Genomic DNA, 18,851 nt, shown 5'->3' with positions numbered 1-18,851 from the left:
GCGCACACGACACTCCGAACGTGTATTTTGAAAAGACGAGCCGTGCACACGACACTCTGAATGCGTATTTTGAAACGACGAGCCGCGCGCACGACACTCTGAACACGTATTTTGAAACGACAAGTCGTGCACACGACACTCCGAACACGTGTTTTGAAACAACGAGCCATGTACCCGACACTCCAAACACGTATTTTGAAACGACAAGCCGCTCACACGACACTCTGAACACGTATTTTGAAACGACAAACCCCCCACACGACACTCCGAACGCGCATTTTGAAAAGACGAGCCGTGCGCACAACACTCCAAACGCGTATTTTGAAAAAAGCCGCGCACACAACACTCCGAATGCGTATTTTTTAAACGACGAGCCCGCGCACACGACACTCCGAATGGGTATTTTGAAACGACGAGCCCGCGCACACGACACTCCGAATGCGTATTTTGAAACGACGAGCCGCGTATGCGATACTCCGAACACGTATTTTGAAAAGACAAGCCGCACACACGACACTCCGAACACGTATTTTGAAACGACGAGCCACGCGCACGACACTCCGAACACGTCTTTTGAAACGACGAGCCGCGCCCACGACACTCTGAACACGTATTTTGAAATAATGAGCCGCGCGCCCAACACTCCGAACGCGTATATTGAAACGACGAGCCGCACGCACGACACTCCGAACATGTGTTTTGAAACAACGAGCCATGTACCCGACACTCCGAACACGTATTTTGAAAAGACGAGCCGCGCGCACGACACTCCGAACGCTTTTTTTGAAACTACGAGCCCCGCACACGACACTCCAAACGCTTATTTTTAAACGACGAGCCGCGCACACGACACTCTGAACACGTACTTTGAAAAGACAAGCCGCACACACGACACCCAGAACACGTATTTTGAAACGACAAGCCGCGCACACGATACTCTGAACACGTATTTTGAAACTACGAGCCCCCCCACACGACACCCCGAATGGGTATTTTGAAAAGACGAGCCGCACACACCACACTCTGAACGCGTATTTTGAAACGACGAGCCGCGCACACGACACTCTGAACACGTACTTTGAAACGAAGAGGTGCGGACACGACACTCTGAACACATATTTGGCAACGACAAGTTGCGCACACAACACTCCGAATGCGTATTTTGAAACGACGAGCCGCACACACGACACTCCGAACACGTATTTTGAAACGACAAGCCGCACACACGACACTCCGAACACGTATTTTGAAACGACAAGCCGCACACACGACACTCCGAACACGTATTTTGAAACGACGAGCCACGCGCACGACACTCCGAACACGTCTTTTGAAACGACGAGCCGCGCCCACGACACTCCGAACACGTATTTTGAAATAATGAGCCGCGCGCACAACACTCCGAACGCGTATATTGAAACGACGAGCCGCGCGCACGACACTCCGAACACGTGTTTTGAAACAACGAGCCATGTACCCGACACTCCGAACACGTATTTTGAAAAGACGAGCTGCGCACACGACACTCCAAACACAGATTTTGAATTCTTGGCCCTCGGAAGAGAAATCCCCGGCTCCCACTAGTTCGTTCCAATATTTACCTAACCATGAGTTAAACAACCCAACATTTGATGTTTAGTGTTATATGAATGAATTCACAAGGGTTTGAAATCACAATTCATTTAAAAGAAAATCTTCCAATAAAAATCTGGCACTTTCATCAAGATGAAATCGTTCATCGCAGGTTGTCAGTGATTCCTGGCATAGATGCTTGTGACAAACATCACATCTCTGCGCATTAAATGCGCTAACAGTTTTGCATCGTGTCAGTGCATCAGTGCTCATCAGAGACCTTGGAGCACATCATCACATCAGGAAAGGTCGTGGTGGATGTAATTGGTTGTCCTCGGTGCTCTGATTTGCGGTGGGCAGAACTTTGATTGTCTCTCGGTGGGCAGGCACGAGCTCCTGGCACGCATGATCTCACGCTTAATCGCATCAGTCCAGTGGAGCAGAAATGTGTGTATGGAAATGTCAACCTCTGGATTACTCCACATGTAGTGTTTCTAGTTGCACATTATTTACATTTGCATTGTGAAAACATCTGAATGATCACAGAAATAAACAAGAGGCTGACCATTAATTTGATTTTACTATGTAAAGGTTAGTTTACACTGAACCAACAAATGCAAACAAACATTGTGAAATCAGTTTATTAACCACGTTAGTTTTTGTTGAGGCAGAATAAACATTTGCGTTTCTTACATGCAGCTTTAGCACGTCTGAATTGTTGATGTTTTTTAGGTCAATGTGAGGCTGTAGGCAACACATAGTGAATTGATTTTGTTTCATGGATGGTTAAGATCTTTTTAATGGAAAACAAGACCAACATACGGATACAGAATCAAAAGATTTATTTGCTGTGGGAAATTATATGTTTTGTAATGCTACAAGAATACAAGATTTGAGAGAAGTCTCTGAACTTTGGGCGGCTGTGAGTTTGGCTGATAGCTCACTGGGATGGGGTTGGGAAAACAGATTTTTAATGGAACGCACATGGAAGCTCAATGCCTGGAATATTTCTCTTCCATTTGGAAACGTTTCAAGCGCTTGACATCGTTTGCGGTCCCACCCTGTGGTGAGATTTCCTCACAGCGAGCGTTCTCTAATCAGAAGAGGAACATTGTTGACTAATGATGCACTATGATGAAGTCAGTATGACATTGAGTGTTTACGTAGTGCTTTTGTGCGCAGATTGTTGGGCAGAAGTTCAAACATTTGGGGTTCACAAACTCTTCAGATAAAATGATGTTACATTTTCAATAAAGTACAGTATATAATAGAGCAATGCAAATTAAAAGTTGTAACTGTTAACATTAGTTAATGCACAATTAACTAACATACAATAAACAATTGTATTGGCATTAACTAAGATTAAGAGGAGGTGCAAAGATGCTATGCAAATTATTGTTTCTTTTTTTTAATAACTTAAATGCATAGATCTCTTTGATATCTCTTTTTTTCCTCAAAGACAGCAATAAGGGTAAATAGGTATTTGCGTAGGCATCCTTTGCCGTTTATCTCCTTTATACATGTAGTTTTATATGAGAACTTATCAGTGTCTAAGGTTACGCTCATATTTGAAAGAGACCTAAGTCAGCAATGAAAGATGAAACATCTATTGAACACAAATATTTCTTATTGCATTCCTTCAAAACCAATTAAACTGAGCTATGCTGTCTACCATTCATTTAATAGCTCTACTGTATGTCATCAATTCTCTCTGTTTACACTTTTTTATTTTGGAATCGGGAATGTTAGGAGGAAATGTAAGAGATGATTTATTTTGTAATGTGAGTTTCATAGTATGGCAAAATATATAAAATACCACATTATATGTATTAAAATGGTAATGCGCATTTTTCTCATTGTAGGCCACAGTGGGTTTGATTCGCAACTTAGCTCTCTGTCCAGCCAATCAGGCGCCTTTAAGGGAATCTGGGACAATCCCACGATTGATCAACCTTCTACTGAAAGCCCATCAGGAAACTCAAAGACACGGCTCAGGTGCCCAGCAGACCTATCAGGTACATTATAATCTTGATTTTACACAGTTTTTAGGTTTTTAAACCTGTGCACACTGCCAAAATACTTAAACATTTCTGAAAAAAAATAAAAAAATAAATATATATACAAATATTTGAGCTCCAATTTTTCATTGTTTCTTTTTTTGTCCACTATGATGGAGACCATGGCTGGAGCAATGTGCAAGAAGCATGTTCATAGTTTATACCTAAACAGTAAAAAATATGTTGACAATGAGCTGGAGTTGCTCCTCCTGTCCACCTGCCTGTATACACTGTCAGAAAAAATTTGTCAAAAACTGGTCCCTTAGCTGTCACTGGGGCGACACACTTTCAAAAGGTACACATTTGCACCCAAAGAGTTCAAATTAGTACCTCAAAGGTAAACATTGGTTCAGAATGTATACATCTATGTACAAAATAAGTACTCTTAAAGGATTAGTCCATTTTCTTAAAAGAGAAATCCAGATAATTTACTCACCACCATGTCATCCAAAATGTTGATGTCTTTCTTTGTTCAGTAGAGAAGAAATTATGTTTTTTGAGGAAAACATTGCAGAATTTTTCAAATTTTAATGGACTTTAATAGAGCCCAACATTTAATACTTAACTCAACACTTAACAGTTTTTTTCAATGGAGTTTCAAAGGACTATAAACGATTCCAAACGAGGCATAAGGGTCTTATCTAGCGAAACGATTGTCATTAAAAAAAACAAATATACACTTTTAAAGCACAACTTCTCGTCGTGTAGATCCGGTCGTGATGCGCCAGCTGACCCCACTACGTCACCGCAATACGTCATGACGTCAAGAGGTCACAGAGGACGAACGCGAAACTCCGCCCCAGTGTTTACTAGCATCTTGAAAGAGGACCGTTCCTACGTTGTTGTATGTCAACTGATACTAATTAATGTCTTTGTGGTAGTTTATTGTTTAAAATGGTCCGCGCTGGACCGGACCTTGATGAAAAGTTGTGGTTTAAAAGTATATATTTTTTATTTTTCTTGTCAAAAATGACAATCGTTTCGTTAGATAAGACCCTTATGCCTCGTTTGGGATTGTTTATAGTCCTTTGAAACTCTGTTGAAAAAAACTTAAGTGTTGAGTTAAGTATTAAATGTTGGTGTCTATTAAAGTCCATTAAAATTAGAAAAATTCTGCAATGTTTTCTTCAAAAAACATAATTTCTTCTGGACTGAACAAAGAAAGACATCAACATTTTGGATGACATGGTGGTGAGTAAATTATCTGGATTTTTCTTTTAAGAAAATGGAATATTCCTTTAAGGATCTTTTTAAGAGCCCCGCCCCACTGACAGCTTTTGACCGTTTTTAAGAGTGTAATATGATGTTAATATACTCTCTAAAATTTGGTTTGGGGGTCATGTCTTTATTTTGATTGGTTGATCAGGGACCAATGGCCAAAAATTATTAATAATATAAAAGCATGGATTTTTATGTTTTTAACCAGAAATATGTGATACCTATTCCAGTGGACACAGGGTTTAATATATATTTTTAAGAAGAAATCCTTTAAACAAGATACCTTTGGCTAAAATCAAAACTAGAGGATACATTACATTACACATTTAATACATATTTACACACATATATAACCAGTGGCAGCTCGTGACTGCTCATCCGAGGGGCGCAATTTCAAAAAGTGTTGTGTGTTGCTCGTGTTTCCAAATTTCGTGTTTGTGGCGTCATGTGAACCATGTGCATCACGTGTTTAGTTAAAATAAGTGCCTGCTGCACTCGCGTCAAAACCGTTTATGATAAAAGCGACGCAAAATACAAGCAAAACACTCACTTAACAGTAAACTCTGATTACGCACGAGATTATGCGAGTATCTGGCAAATGCGAGCGTCTCTTTTATCATAAACCCTTTAGACGCGTCAGCAGCAGGCACTTATTTTGACAAAACACGTGATGCACACATGATTTTTCGACGCGCAGAACACATATTTTGAAAAAAGGAACCACAGACATGAAGGGCTACATACATGTTTTGACAAACTTTGCATCGAGCGCCCTCAAAAAAATAAGTCACCGGCCGCCACTGTATATAACCATCATAAAATAACATTCGATTGGGGTGATAAAAATAAACTAATTGAAAATATTTTTTAAACACGTCCTAATTTATGTCATTTGGCACCCTATCTGTTTTTTTAAGGATGCTTACATGCTTACATAGATTTTCTATGCAATGTCCTTTCAAATAAATAGCTTTATGTTTATTGTTCCTATATGCACGCTGCCCGCATTACCCACCATCACATGTAGGGCAAAGCCCCCAAAAGGAGGTCAAAGTACAATTCAATTAGCATCAAAGTCTCAGTACTTCAACGTAAAGATCTCTGTCGTGTGATGTAACAATGTTTCTTTCTTCTTTCTCTGTCCTGCACTTCTCTCTGTGGTCACAGGATGGCGTGCGTATGGAGGAGATTGTTGAAGGTTGTACAGGAGCTTTGCACATACTGGCCAGAGATCCAATCAACCGAGGGGAAATTGCCAGCATGCAGACTATTCCTCTGTTTGTACAAGTACTGAACAAACTTATGGCATTCCTGGCAGTGAAACTGCTTCCTCTGTGTGTGTTATGATGTGTGGGTGTTGTTGATAACCGCATGGTGTCTGAATGCTGTGTATTTGTGTGCATTCATGTGTTACACAACCACTAACTTTTTCATGCCAAGTTACAAGCCACTCATATTTTATAGTTAAATAAAAGTAGTTAAATATATGTATAATTAAAAAACTTTAGTCCTTTCCTAGGCTTTAAATAAATGTAAATATTTTTAATTCAAATTAATGGGAGATAACAAGCAAACAGCTGGTGTCTTACAGAGCTGAAGCTGTGATTTTCTTCAATACTGCTTCAAAACTCCTCTGGCATCTTCTTTCTCTCCGTTCAGCTTCTCTACTCATACGTGGAGAACATAAAGCGTGTATCCGCTGGTGTTTTGTGTGAACTTGCTCTGGATAAGCAGTCGGCTGAGATGATTGATGCCGAGGGCGCATCCGCTCCTCTGATGGAGCTCCTGCATTCTCCCAATGAGGGGATCGGTGAGTGACATTTAATATGAGATTGTTCAACACCAAACCTACATCCACACCTACTGTATGTTTCAATACAATATTTGTGCAAACACAATAGACAAATGCAGTGGCGTGTTTACCCACCACGCAAACCACGCAATTGCATGGGGCCCCCGGGCTTGGGGGGCCCCCTACTAGCCACAATGTGTGTGAAAGTATGTTATGCTTATTCAGACCCAAATCTAAGGTACGTATAAAGCACCCCAAGCGAGAGATGTGTGAGAATGTGCGCAGAAAAATACAACTTACAATGTTTTTTGCTGGTGTTTGTTAGTTCAGTTTGTTAGATCAGTCTGAATCATATATACTGAATATTATTGTTGTGCAATTCAAATAAAAAACCTTGGGCAATGCTGGGGCATGGGGGGCCCCGGTTCTTGGACTTTGCTTAGGGCCCCCAAAATGGTAAACACGCCACTGGACAAATGTGCAGTGCTAATTGCACTGCTAATGGCAATCTCTAACATGTATATTTTGAGACAAAAATGCTTGTTTGTAAGTTTTAGTTTTTTTTAGTAAACATGTTATTTGTGACCCTGGTCCATAAAACTAGTCATAAGTAGCACATGTATATGTATAGGAGCAATAGCCAGAAATACATAATATAGGTCAAAATTTTATAGATGCACCGATATATTGACCATTAATCGGTATCAGCTGATAAATGCACTTTTTCACACTATCAGCTATCGGACGATATATCCTGTCAATCAAAGAGAACAGGAAATGCAATGAATTTTAGCTTGGTTTATAGAAAATGTAACATTACTTGTTTCTTTTCAATATTAATGGTCATTATATGAATGAATAATATTTTGAATAATGTGAATAATCGGTATCTGTGGAAAATTTATAGCGGTGCATCTCAAAAAATTATTGTTTCATGCAAAAAATCATTAGGATATTAAGTAAAGATTAAAGCCCGACCAATATATCGGCAGGCCGATATTAGGCATTTTCCAAAATATCGGTATCGGCATTCATAATGACAGATAAATGAATATTTTTAAAAAATGTACTCACTGTTGGTGTTTTTTACAGAGCGCTCTGAACCAGTAGCTGCTGGTGGGGTCCAGATTTAGGCGTCTAGCCACTGCCTGATTCAAGTGATCAGCAATTTATATTTTGCTGTTGTTGTTATTTATCAGAACTTAACAGAATTTGTCTCCTGTCCTATTCAAAGTTATATTTATGAACCAAGTCTTTTAACTTTGATTTGGTTGTTGTTGTTTTTGTGTTTTAGGCCTTTACGTTTCATATCTTAAGTTTTTATTTTTATACATTTTATTTATCAGAACTTTAATATATTTTGTTGTTCCTCTGTTCTGTTGTGACAATAAAAGAAATCATATTATTTTAGTTAAAACTCATAAATAACTACAAATAACTAATGTTAGGGAAATCTTTTAATGTTTTGTTGCGTGTTTCTGAAATAAAAAAAGTAAAAAATATCGGCCGATATATCGGAGTATCGGATTTTAAAACCAATAAACATTTGTATCGGTATCGGCCTTCAAAATCCTTTATCGGTCGGGCTCTAGTAAAGATCACGTTCCATGAAGATATTTTGTACATTTCCTAGCGTAAAAATATAATTTGGACAACTTTAAAGGCGATTTTCTTAATATTTTTATTTTTTGCACCCTCGGATTCCAGATTTCCAAAAAGTTGTTTTGAGCCAAATATCGTCTTATCCTAACAAACCATACATCAATGGAAACCTTATTTATTCAGCATTCAGATGACGTATACATATCAATTTCAGTAAATTTAACCTTATGATGGGTCTTGTAGTCCAGGGTCACCTTTGTAGTAAAAAGACCAGTAACACTTTACTTAAAGGGGTGTTCATAAGACTGACATTACACCTTCATAATCATGTAGGGATGTAACGATTAAATCGTGTGTCCCATTAAAAATGCCTGTCTGAAATCGATTCTGAATCGCAAGGCTGCGATTCTTTGTTTCATGCACAGCTTGTGCGTGTACTACGGCATTTGGTCAGTAGGAAGTCCTTATCAATCTAAAATCATTACAAGTCGGAGTCGTTTATGACGTGCATTTAAAAAAGCAACACTCGTTAAATAAAAATCATTCAAAATATTCTTTATTATCATGAAAATACCTGAAACAATTTGAAGAACAGCGATATTTTGGTTTATTTTTTTTATTTGGTTTATTTGCACAGATACAAAAATATATACAATAAAAACAAAATACAATCCATATATTGTGCAGGGAGAGGCAAAAAACCCAAAGGGCTTATTTAAAGCCTCCACCTAAACAAAACAACAACAAAACTAAACAAAATATAAAATTAAAAAAGAATAATAATAATAAACATCAAAAACTATTTAGAGTAGATAAAATACATAAAACCTCAATAAACAAAAACACAATTACAAAATAGCAATAAAATTATTCTTTATACATCTTTTATAACTTTTTAAAGAAGAACATTTTTCTGCTAAATGAAATAAATTATTCCACAATTTAATACCCCTAAATCGTATAGAATATTGACCTCTACAAGTAAGAATTTTAGGGAAATGAAAATCTGCACATTGACGAGTTAAGTAACTGTGAACCTGTGAATTAACTTTAAAATACCCTGTAAATTGCTCTGGAATGTTACCTTCACCTGAATATATTTTATAAATAAAGACACAAATTTGAGAAATGTTGATATCATAAACAGTAAGAACTTGAAGTTTTTGAAATAGAGGAGCCGATGAGGTATATGAATTGGATCGGGTTGCAATCCTAACAAAATGTTTCTGAAGGGAAAAATTTTTATGAAGAGTGGTAGGAAAAGTGCTCGCCCAAACTATATTACAATATGAGAGATACGGATAAATTAAACTATAATAAAGAGTAAGAAGACACTCTGTCGTAATAAGATGCCTAACCCTCCTTATTATTCTAGTAGATTTATGCATTTTCCTACTAACATAATCAACTTGTTCCCTCCAACTCAAACTCTCGTCAACAAAAACTCCTAAAAACTTTACAGTTGACACTTGGGGCAACTCAATAGATTCAACTGTGATTTTTGCTAATTCCTTAGGGTATAATTTTTTTTCCACTAAAAATAATAAAATTAGATTTTTTTAAGTTTAGAGATAATTTATTTAAATTAAACCAATTAGCATAAGCAGTTAGGCCATCATTTACACTCTTAATCAATAAATTAAAATTTGAATGAGAAAAAATTAAGGTGGTATCATCTGCAAACATTATTGGGGTAAGAATATTTGAAACATTCGATAGATCATTTATATATATAAGAAATAGTAAGGGTCCAAGAATGGACCCCTGAGGAACCCCACAAAGTAATCTTGCTGTATTAGAATAGCAACCATTAACACAAACAAACTGTCTTCTATTAGAGATGTAATTTTTTAACCACTTATATGAAAAATCATGAAAGCCATATTTGTACAACTTTTCCAATAAAATATAATGATTAACTGTGTCAAACGCTTTTGACAAGTCAATAAAAATACTACAAGTGAATTCATGATTTTCAAGTGCAAGAGTAACATTGTCAATCAGGTGAAGCAGAGCCATATAAGTAGAATGGTTTTTTCGGAATCCATACTGATGTTTATAAAGAATAGAATTAGAATTTAAGTGACATAAAATCCTTTTATATACAATTTTTTCTAAGATTTTTGAAAAACATGGTAAAATAGATATAGGTCTATAGTTGTTAAAACATTGAGGATCATCTGCTTTAAACAGAGGAATAACTTTGGCTAATTTTAAATCTTCTGGTACTATGCCGATATAAATATTCCTATAGACATTTCCTGGAATAGCGTTTGTAATGCTACTTCTTCTGTGGCACAAAGGGAGTTTCTGCACGAGAGCGCCCCCTGGCGTTCGGATGTCCTGGGATTTCACCCTAATTCATTCAAATTAATTAATTGAGAAAACGCGCATTTGCACGATTAAAGATGCAATTTGTATAATCCGCGCTGCTAGAGGGCGCCAGATCAAATCAATAACAATGCGTGGACTGATGGGATTTGTTGTCTTTAACTCAAACGCTGATGCCCATCAATCAGACGGGAACGAGAAATCATGTTACACATGAGGTAAAGTAAAGTAAGTTTTATAAATGTTGTGTTTGATGACATCGTTTTTTTTTTCATTATGTAAGGTTTCATGTAATGTTCAAAACGCAATTGTTATAGATGTTACAGTATTAGTCCAATACGATGGTTTGTTAACACAACACAGAAGTAAGTGTTCAGATGAACAAACCATAAAAAAGTGAGTGGCCCGACAGACGCTATTACTTCCGCTTTTGTCTACGACACTGTTGTCATGTGGTTTTTACGTCAGTAAAGACAGTAACATAGATATCAACTTCATTTACAGGCGACTGCACTGCCCCGTGTCACTGTTTAGGGCAGCAATTTTCTCATAATTTACAAGTAGTTGAAAACATTATAGATGTTGTTAGTAATCAGCTGGACAAAATATATAACACCGGACTAGTGGTTTTTGGATATTTTACGGCAAATATCTTACAAATTATACCTTTATTCAGAACATGAAGGAGATTTTATTCACATTTATGACAACTGTCATTAAGTGTTATTTGTTTAATTACGTCATTTGAAATGCAAAGATGACATTGTTTGAGATGTCTTTGTTATGACAACTTGACATAAATCAATATGTCATAAATCTGTCATAAACATGACATAGCAAAATAACTATCAAACTTAAGAAACTACCTAGCTTTATGGGTTAACATTACATTGAACTGTCATTTAAGTGTCATTAAAGTGTTAATACTCTGTCAAATAGTTTTAAATACCTTAACAAAATGCAACAGACATGTCAAAAGATTATAATTAACTTTATGTATGTGCACAATACATAAAACAACTGACAACTAACAGAACTGGTTCTTCCTCACACAGAGGGTTCTAAAATTTCCTCACATAAAAGAAAAAAACATTTAATCAATTTAATTTAATGTAATTAACTTTGCAGCTGATATGAACCCAGCGCTGCATAACCCATTATTTTACTGTTTTTTTATTTGACATGATTTGGTCTCCATATGCAATAAAATACAATTTTATAAATTTTAATTATTATTATTAAAATTATTATTGAATGATTGATTGAGGTCAAGATAAATATTCACGACGCTGTTATAAAACTATATGACAGAGTATTAACACTTAGGGTGGGTTGCACCAACAAGGATTAGGCCTAAATCTGGTTTAAATCGTTTAAAAATAAACAGGTTTAAATTTAAACTGTCATTTTGATCCAGGTTTAAATCTTACAGTAAATCTAGATTATCTTTAATCCTGTTGCTCCATTACTTTAAACTCTGTTTTAAATCTCAGTGAGGGATTAACTTTAAACTTGCATATGAGGAGGTTTAAATATGTTTTTTACAATTAAATGTCTGGCTAAATGATTAGAAACACATACCGCGAGCATGGTGGCGCTATTCAAAGATGCGTTTATTATAACATCTCAACAAAGTGAGTTTGGCGGCTCAAAAAGATTATTAACAGCACAGGTGACAGCTACCGATGATTGTATGTGCTTCTCCTCTGTCACGCGCGCTCCAGTCAGACAAAGGACAGTGAATGAACGGACACACGGTGGTGCTTCATGACAAATGCGTCGACACATCTTGTTCATTATAGCACAATATCTGAGCTTTGCGATATTTCCTGTCACAATATTTCCTGGTCTGTTAATTGTTTTAAAAGATTGTCAAATGTTTTTATTTGAATCAGGCCTTTAGATTAGCCTACCGGTGTATGTAGGTGATTTATAATACAAGAATTATTACATTTGCTTGCATAAACTGTTTATTTCCTTTTTGAATGACAACGTCAACATTGTTGCTGTTTAATTACACCGGAAAATTCAACATGGCGGACAAAATAAATCGCAGATGAATGATTTAATACAGTTTAAAGGTTTAATCTAAGATTTGTTAATCTGTGTTTAAATTTAAGTGGTGCAACACAACTCGAATTAAAATTAAACTGGGATCAACAAACCCTAGATTAGCTCTAAACTCTGCTTAATTTAATCCTTGTTGGTGCAACCCACCCTTAATGTCATTTTAATGACAAATTCAATTTGTATCACTGGTAAAAAGTGGTCGTTTTTTTTTTTTACTTGGTAATGTCAAGTTGTCATGACAAGTTATGATGTATTGGTTAATGTGAAGTTGTCATATAACAAAGACATCTCAAATAATGTCATCTTTGCATAAAAATGATGTAAATGAACAAATGACACTTAATGACAGTTTTCAAAAATGTGTATAAAATCTCCTTCATGTTTATGGCACGTGTCATGTCATGATTATGAAGGTGTCATGGCAGTCTTATGAACACCCCTTCAAGTAAAGTGTTACCAGACGACCTCTGATAGGCACCCTAACACTATAAGATGCTGTATTTCTGCATACCACAATATAGTTTTCGGGTAATTGATCCATTGCTGAAGTTAATTTAAAAATATCAAGCTATATTAAAAAAAAATTAATATAAAAAATGTTGCCCATGTTAGGGGTGATTGTACCCCACACTTACAGTATGATTAAGTTTTTTAGCCATGTTGTACCCTTAACAGAACCTTAAAGGGATAGTTCACCCTAAAATAAACATAAAAAACCTAAAAAATTCTGTCATCATTTACTCATCCTCATTTTGTTCTAAATCTGTATGAATTTCTTTTATCTTTTATCTGCTGTGTGTTTACCATCATTTCTCAAAATATCTTATTTTGTGTTCATCAGAAAAAGAAATTCATACAGGTTTACAACAACATGAGGATGAGTAAATGATGACAGAATTTTTATTTTTTGGTGAACTATCCCTTTAATACAGAACATTGTGCTATTAGGAATCGAGATAAATTGACCCTTTTGGTTGTGTAACACTCCTAAGTCACAGAGTCTTATGTGATGTCCCGTTGGGTGAATATGGTTTTAACGTGTCCTCTCTTACTCAGCCACCTACGCTGCAGCTGTACTCTTTCGTATCTCTGAAGACAAGAGTTCAGACTACAGAAAGCGGGTGTCAGTAGAGCTCACACACTCCCTCTTCAAACACGACCCTGCGGCTTGGGAAATGGTACGTATCTTTATTCGGGAATCTTACATGAGGGCACATTAACTCTTTCCCAGCTATTGATGAGTTATCTCGCTATTATGCAGTAGGTGGCGCTGTTGCCCAGTTTATAAAACAATGCAGCATCTACGAATCCAAAACCATGTTTAATAGTGTATGTTTGGATCATCATTCTGAATCAGATCTAAAAGCTTTTAACAAAAATGTAATTCTCTCAGCTTTTTGTTGTATTTTTGAAGAAACCTACCCATATTTGAGAGGTCATAAAAATAACACAAATAAGAATAAGATGGCATGAAAGTTTTGTTTTTTTGTTTGTTAAAAGCAGAGGGTGTGTTCTTTCATTTGATATAGTGTATGTTTATATATTCAAAGAAGACATTTTTCGAGAAGGCAATAAAATAATGTAATAATCATAAAACATGCTGGCGCAGGCTGGTAACTTTTTGCTGGCGGGGTAGGAGTTATAGCACCTTAATGACTAGTTGTCTAGACACACCTACTTATTATGTATGAATACAGCTTTATTTGTTTTAAGAGTAATCATAGAGTAATTAAATATTTGAGCTTCTTTAACAAAGTCAGCTAATTCCTGTCCAGGAACCCACCGCATTATTAGTATTATTGTCATATCATAGAACAGGGCTAAATTCGCAATATTAAGCCGCCACTGACCCAATTGCAGCGTGTACGATTTAATATTATGGTCTGTTTTCACTTTCTAATAAAATACGTTTCTTGAAACGAATGACATAAGACACATTATGGGGTGGTTTCCCAGACAGGGATTAGTTTAAAGGATTAGTCCATTTACTAAAAAAAAAATCCAGATAATTTACTCACCACCATGTCATCCAAAATGTTGATGTCTTTCTTTGTTCAGTCGAGAAGAAATTTTTTCTCATTTTAATGGACTTAAAGTGACACTTTGTAGTGTTTCAACCTTCATAATATATTTTCAAGACCCTTGTGATGGTCCATCCACTTAAAATAGGTTGAATGACATGTCCACCATAGACTGAAGGGGTCTGTATCGCTTTTACTCATACTTTTAAACTTGGGGTTTCGGGTAGTAACCCGAGCACAAAACAAAAAACTACAAAAATCTGCTTTACGGCATACGTCACTTCCTCCACTTCCTCAAATTCGGACGTGAGAGCGCAATTATTTATTTTCCTGATGTTTTTGTCATGGCCAAAGCAGCAACTAAGAAAAAGAAACCCAAGGTTTTGTCGGAGGAGACCAGAAAGAGAAAAGGGGAGAGTGACAGAATAAAATGAAGGATGAGGATCAATTATATTGGGCCAGCGTTCGCTCGCTGGCGTGAACTAAAGAACCGAACCGAACATTCTTTTTTACGTAAATTTAACTGGAAGCTCCTTGAAGAGTTTAGAGAGAGATTCATGTCATGTGACATCCAGGTTCGATTCCCCTTTAGGACAATATTTTTTTAAAATATAAACTTTAACCAAGTGACCACCGTTACAACTGGCTTGTTAACGTGAGCTACGTGATTTTTTTGCCGTTTGATGAAAATAAAACCCATGAAATTATATTATATGACACATGACATGCTGGAAGGCACACTTTGTGACCCAAAAAGTTGTCTTCTTTTCCTTTGCGACAGTTCAGCGGCACTTGTGGCCTCTAGGGGCGCTAGACGTGAAAAATACATGTCTAGCACCCCCTAGTGGCCAAAAAGTTCCATGGTGTGCCTTTAAATGGACCCCAATACTTAACAGTTTTAATGCAGTTTAAAATTGCAGTTTCAAAGGACTCTAAACGATCCCAAACGAGGCATAAGGGTCTTATCTAGCGAAACGATTGTCATTGTCAAAAATGAGAAATGTTTCGCTAAATAAGACCCTTATGCCTCGTTTGAGATCGTTTAGGGTTCCTTTGAGCTGCGTTGAACTGCAATATTAAACTGCATTAAAACTGTTAAAGGATTAGTCCATTTTGATAATTTACTCACCACCATGTCATCCAAAATGTTGATGTCTTTCTTTGTTCAGTCGAGAAGAAATTATGTTTTTTGAGGAAAACATTCCAGGATTCTTCTCATTTTAATGTACTTTAATGGACCCCAACACTTAACAGCTTTTTCAACGGAGCTTCAAAGGACTATAAACGATCTCAAACGAGGCATAAGGGTCTTATCTAATGAAACGATTGTCATTTTTGGCAAGAAAAATTAAAAATATGCACTTTTAAACCACAACTTCTCGTCTATCTCCGGTCCTGTGACGTGCCAGCGCGACCTCAAGTAAATGCGTAGTGACGTAGAAAGGTCACGTGTTATATAAATGAAAGGCACATTTGCAGACTATTTTAAACAATAAACGGACACAAAGACATTAATTACTATCATTCCACATACAACAACGTCGGAACGGTCCTCTTTCTCAACACTTGTAAACACTGGGGCGGAGTTTTGCATTTGTCATCCGTGACCTCTTGACATGATAATGTATTGCGTGAGGTCGCGCTGGCGCATCACTGGACTGGAAATAGACGAGAAGTTGTGGTTTAAAAGTGCATATTTTTTATTTTTCTTGCCAAAAATGACAATCGTTTCACTAGATAAGACCCTTATGCCTTTTTTGGGATCGTTTAGAGTCCTTTAAAATTCCATTTAAAAATATGTTAAGTTTTGAGTTAAGTGTTAAGTGTTGGGGTCCATTAAAATGAGAAAAATCCTGGAATGTTTTCCTCAAAAAACATAATTTCTTTTCGACTGAACAAAGAAAGACATCAACAGTTTGGATGACATGGTGGTGAGTAAATTATCTGGATTTTTTTTTAAGAAAATTGACTAATCCTTTAAGCCAGGACTAGGCCTTAGTTTAATTAGGAAATATAACTTTAACAAACATGCCTTACTAAAAACATTACTTGTGTGCATTTTGAGGCAAAACAAAGGGCACTGATGTATTTATGTGTTTCTGTGCCTGAAGATGATCAAAGTCAATGTTTCAGCAAGCCAATATCAGTTTTTTTTTTGCACAGAATAATAAAGTGTAGCTTCAATAAAATCATTATTTTTTGTATTTTCACATTCTAAATAAAAGTTTTACGTTTTATATATATCAAAGGCTTAGTATTTAATGTCAATTACAGCAATAATCCCAAATTATATATATTTTTAATCTCTTTTTAATCTTTTAATGTCACAATCTCAAAATGAGATTACGTAACTTTAGCCGGGGTTTCACAGACAGGGTCACATTTTTTTACAACAAAAGTGCAAGACAGATCATGTAGCATTTACTGTGTTTATTCATTGGCTACTGTGGTGAGAAATGTGAGGTTTTATATCACAGCTTTTGCGTTTTCATTATTTCAGGCACACGCTGCTATGCCGCTCGACCCTGGATACATACCGGATGGTGAGTTGAGAACACGGGAACACTTTCAGTCGATGTGGCTGAACTAGTCCTCTGCTTTAGTACGCAACACAGCAGCAAATTGCCTATTTGTCCCAGCACGTCTCACTGCATTGGAGCGCGGTGCATTTAGATAAAATGTCAGATGATAAATGAGTCATGGCATGTGTGTTAAGAGAGTGGTAATAGAATTCACATTTATCAGGAGTGAAAGCGGTTTGATTGCACAGTTGTGTGATCCTTGCCGTGCCGGAGTGCCGCGCTCATCAGTCAGGGAATATTAGGTCAGCAACGGTCTGAGGTCGACTGTCTCATGCATGTCAGCACACACACACACAAAAGTGGGCCTTTAACCTAGTAGAATGTCTGCGCTTTTATCGTTGCCCAATAGACATTGGTTGAGTAATGTGATTTTGCCAGATAAGATATATGTTCATCTTTTGTTGGTCTGGAGCAACAGGTTTTTAAAAAAAACAAAATTCCTGACTATAACTCAAACTTAACCTTAAAATAAGATGCAATAGGTTGATAAGAATGATGTACGAGCTTGGGCTTTCAGTGTATTCAAACTGCATTAGGGTGTCGTTTAAAAAGAAAGAAATTTGTTAATTGCAAAAAATTATGGAGGATTTGGAAAATTTCAGCACACCCAAATTTTCCAAATCCTCCATAATTTTTTGCAATTAACAAATTTCTTTCTTTTTAAACGACACCCTAATGCAGTTTGAATACACTGAAAGCCCAAGCTTGTAATTAAATAAATTGATGAATACACTACCGTTCAAATCTTTTTAAACACTTAATCTTAAAAAACTCTAAACTGAATGTCAGAATGGTAAAGAAAGGTGATTTAAGCAATTTTGAGCGTGGCATGGTTGTTGATGCCAGACGGGCCGGTCTGAGTATTTCACAATCTGCTCAGTTACTGGGATTTTCACGCACAACCACTTCTATGGTTTACAAAGAATGGTGTGAAAAGAGAAAACATCCAGTATGCGGCAGTCTTGTGGGCGAAAATGCCTTGTTGATGCTAGAGGTCAGAGGAGAATTGTCCGACTGATTCAAGGTGATAGAAGAGCAACTTTAACTGAAATAACCACTCGTTACAACCAAGGTATGCAGCAAAGCATTTGTGAAGCCACAACACACACAACCTTGAGGCGGATGGGCTACAACAGTAGAAGACCCCATCGGGTACCACTCATCTCCACTACAAATAGGAAGAAGAGGCTACAATTTGCACAAGCTCACCAAAATTGGACAGTTGAAGACTGAAAAAATGTTGCCTGGTCTGATGAGTCTCAATTTCTGTTGAGACATTCAGATGGTAGAGTCAGAATTTGGCGTAAACAAAAAAAGCTTTGGTGGTTAAATGGGGATTGCTAATGTTTTGCAATGTAAATAATCTTTCTCTCTTTCTCTTTCTAAGAGTTGGATCCAGTATACCATCCATACGGTTACACCGATTTACCCTTGGATGGTCTCCCACTGGACCCTGACCTTCATGAGCAATACATGCCAGAAATGACCTATGACCCTCGACAGGTGTACCCGAATCCTCTTTGAACCGCGCTGCCAGCAGGTTACGATGTACAATTTACCGCCTCAAGTTGTGGATTGACTCGACCAGATCCGGTTCTTAATAACT

The 18,851-nt window shown here is 36.8% G+C and overlaps 2 protein-coding genes across 3 annotated transcripts in view; both read left to right on the top strand.

Moving 5' to 3' along the window:
• pdk2b (pyruvate dehydrogenase kinase 2b) overlaps nt 1-18,851 on the top strand; it is a 228,272-nt gene that overhangs the window by 122,921 nt on the left and 86,500 nt on the right. The gene's annotated exons all lie outside the window — the stretch shown is intronic.
• jupb (junction plakoglobin b) overlaps nt 1-18,851 on the top strand; it is a 115,747-nt gene that overhangs the window by 94,712 nt on the left and 2,184 nt on the right. For both annotated transcript variants that reach the window (XM_055220426.2, XM_055220425.2), the window contains exons 10-15: nt 3,435-3,587; nt 6,015-6,134; nt 6,507-6,657; nt 13,699-13,820; nt 17,164-17,206; nt 18,633-18,785. In XM_055220426.2, the coding sequence (XP_055076401.1) occupies nt 3,435-3,587; nt 6,015-6,134; nt 6,507-6,657; nt 13,699-13,820; nt 17,164-17,206; nt 18,633-18,769 (726 nt within the window). In that variant the 3' untranslated portion in view covers nt 18,770-18,785. The remainder of the gene's footprint in view (nt 1-3,434; nt 3,588-6,014; nt 6,135-6,506; nt 6,658-13,698; nt 13,821-17,163; nt 17,207-18,632; nt 18,786-18,851) is intronic.

Source organism: Misgurnus anguillicaudatus, chromosome 20 (genome assembly GCF_027580225.2).
Source record: "Misgurnus anguillicaudatus chromosome 20, ASM2758022v2, whole genome shotgun sequence".
Taxonomy (NCBI): Eukaryota; Metazoa; Chordata; class Actinopteri; order Cypriniformes; family Cobitidae; genus Misgurnus; species Misgurnus anguillicaudatus.
This window is presented reverse-complemented; position numbering and strand designations above follow the sequence as displayed.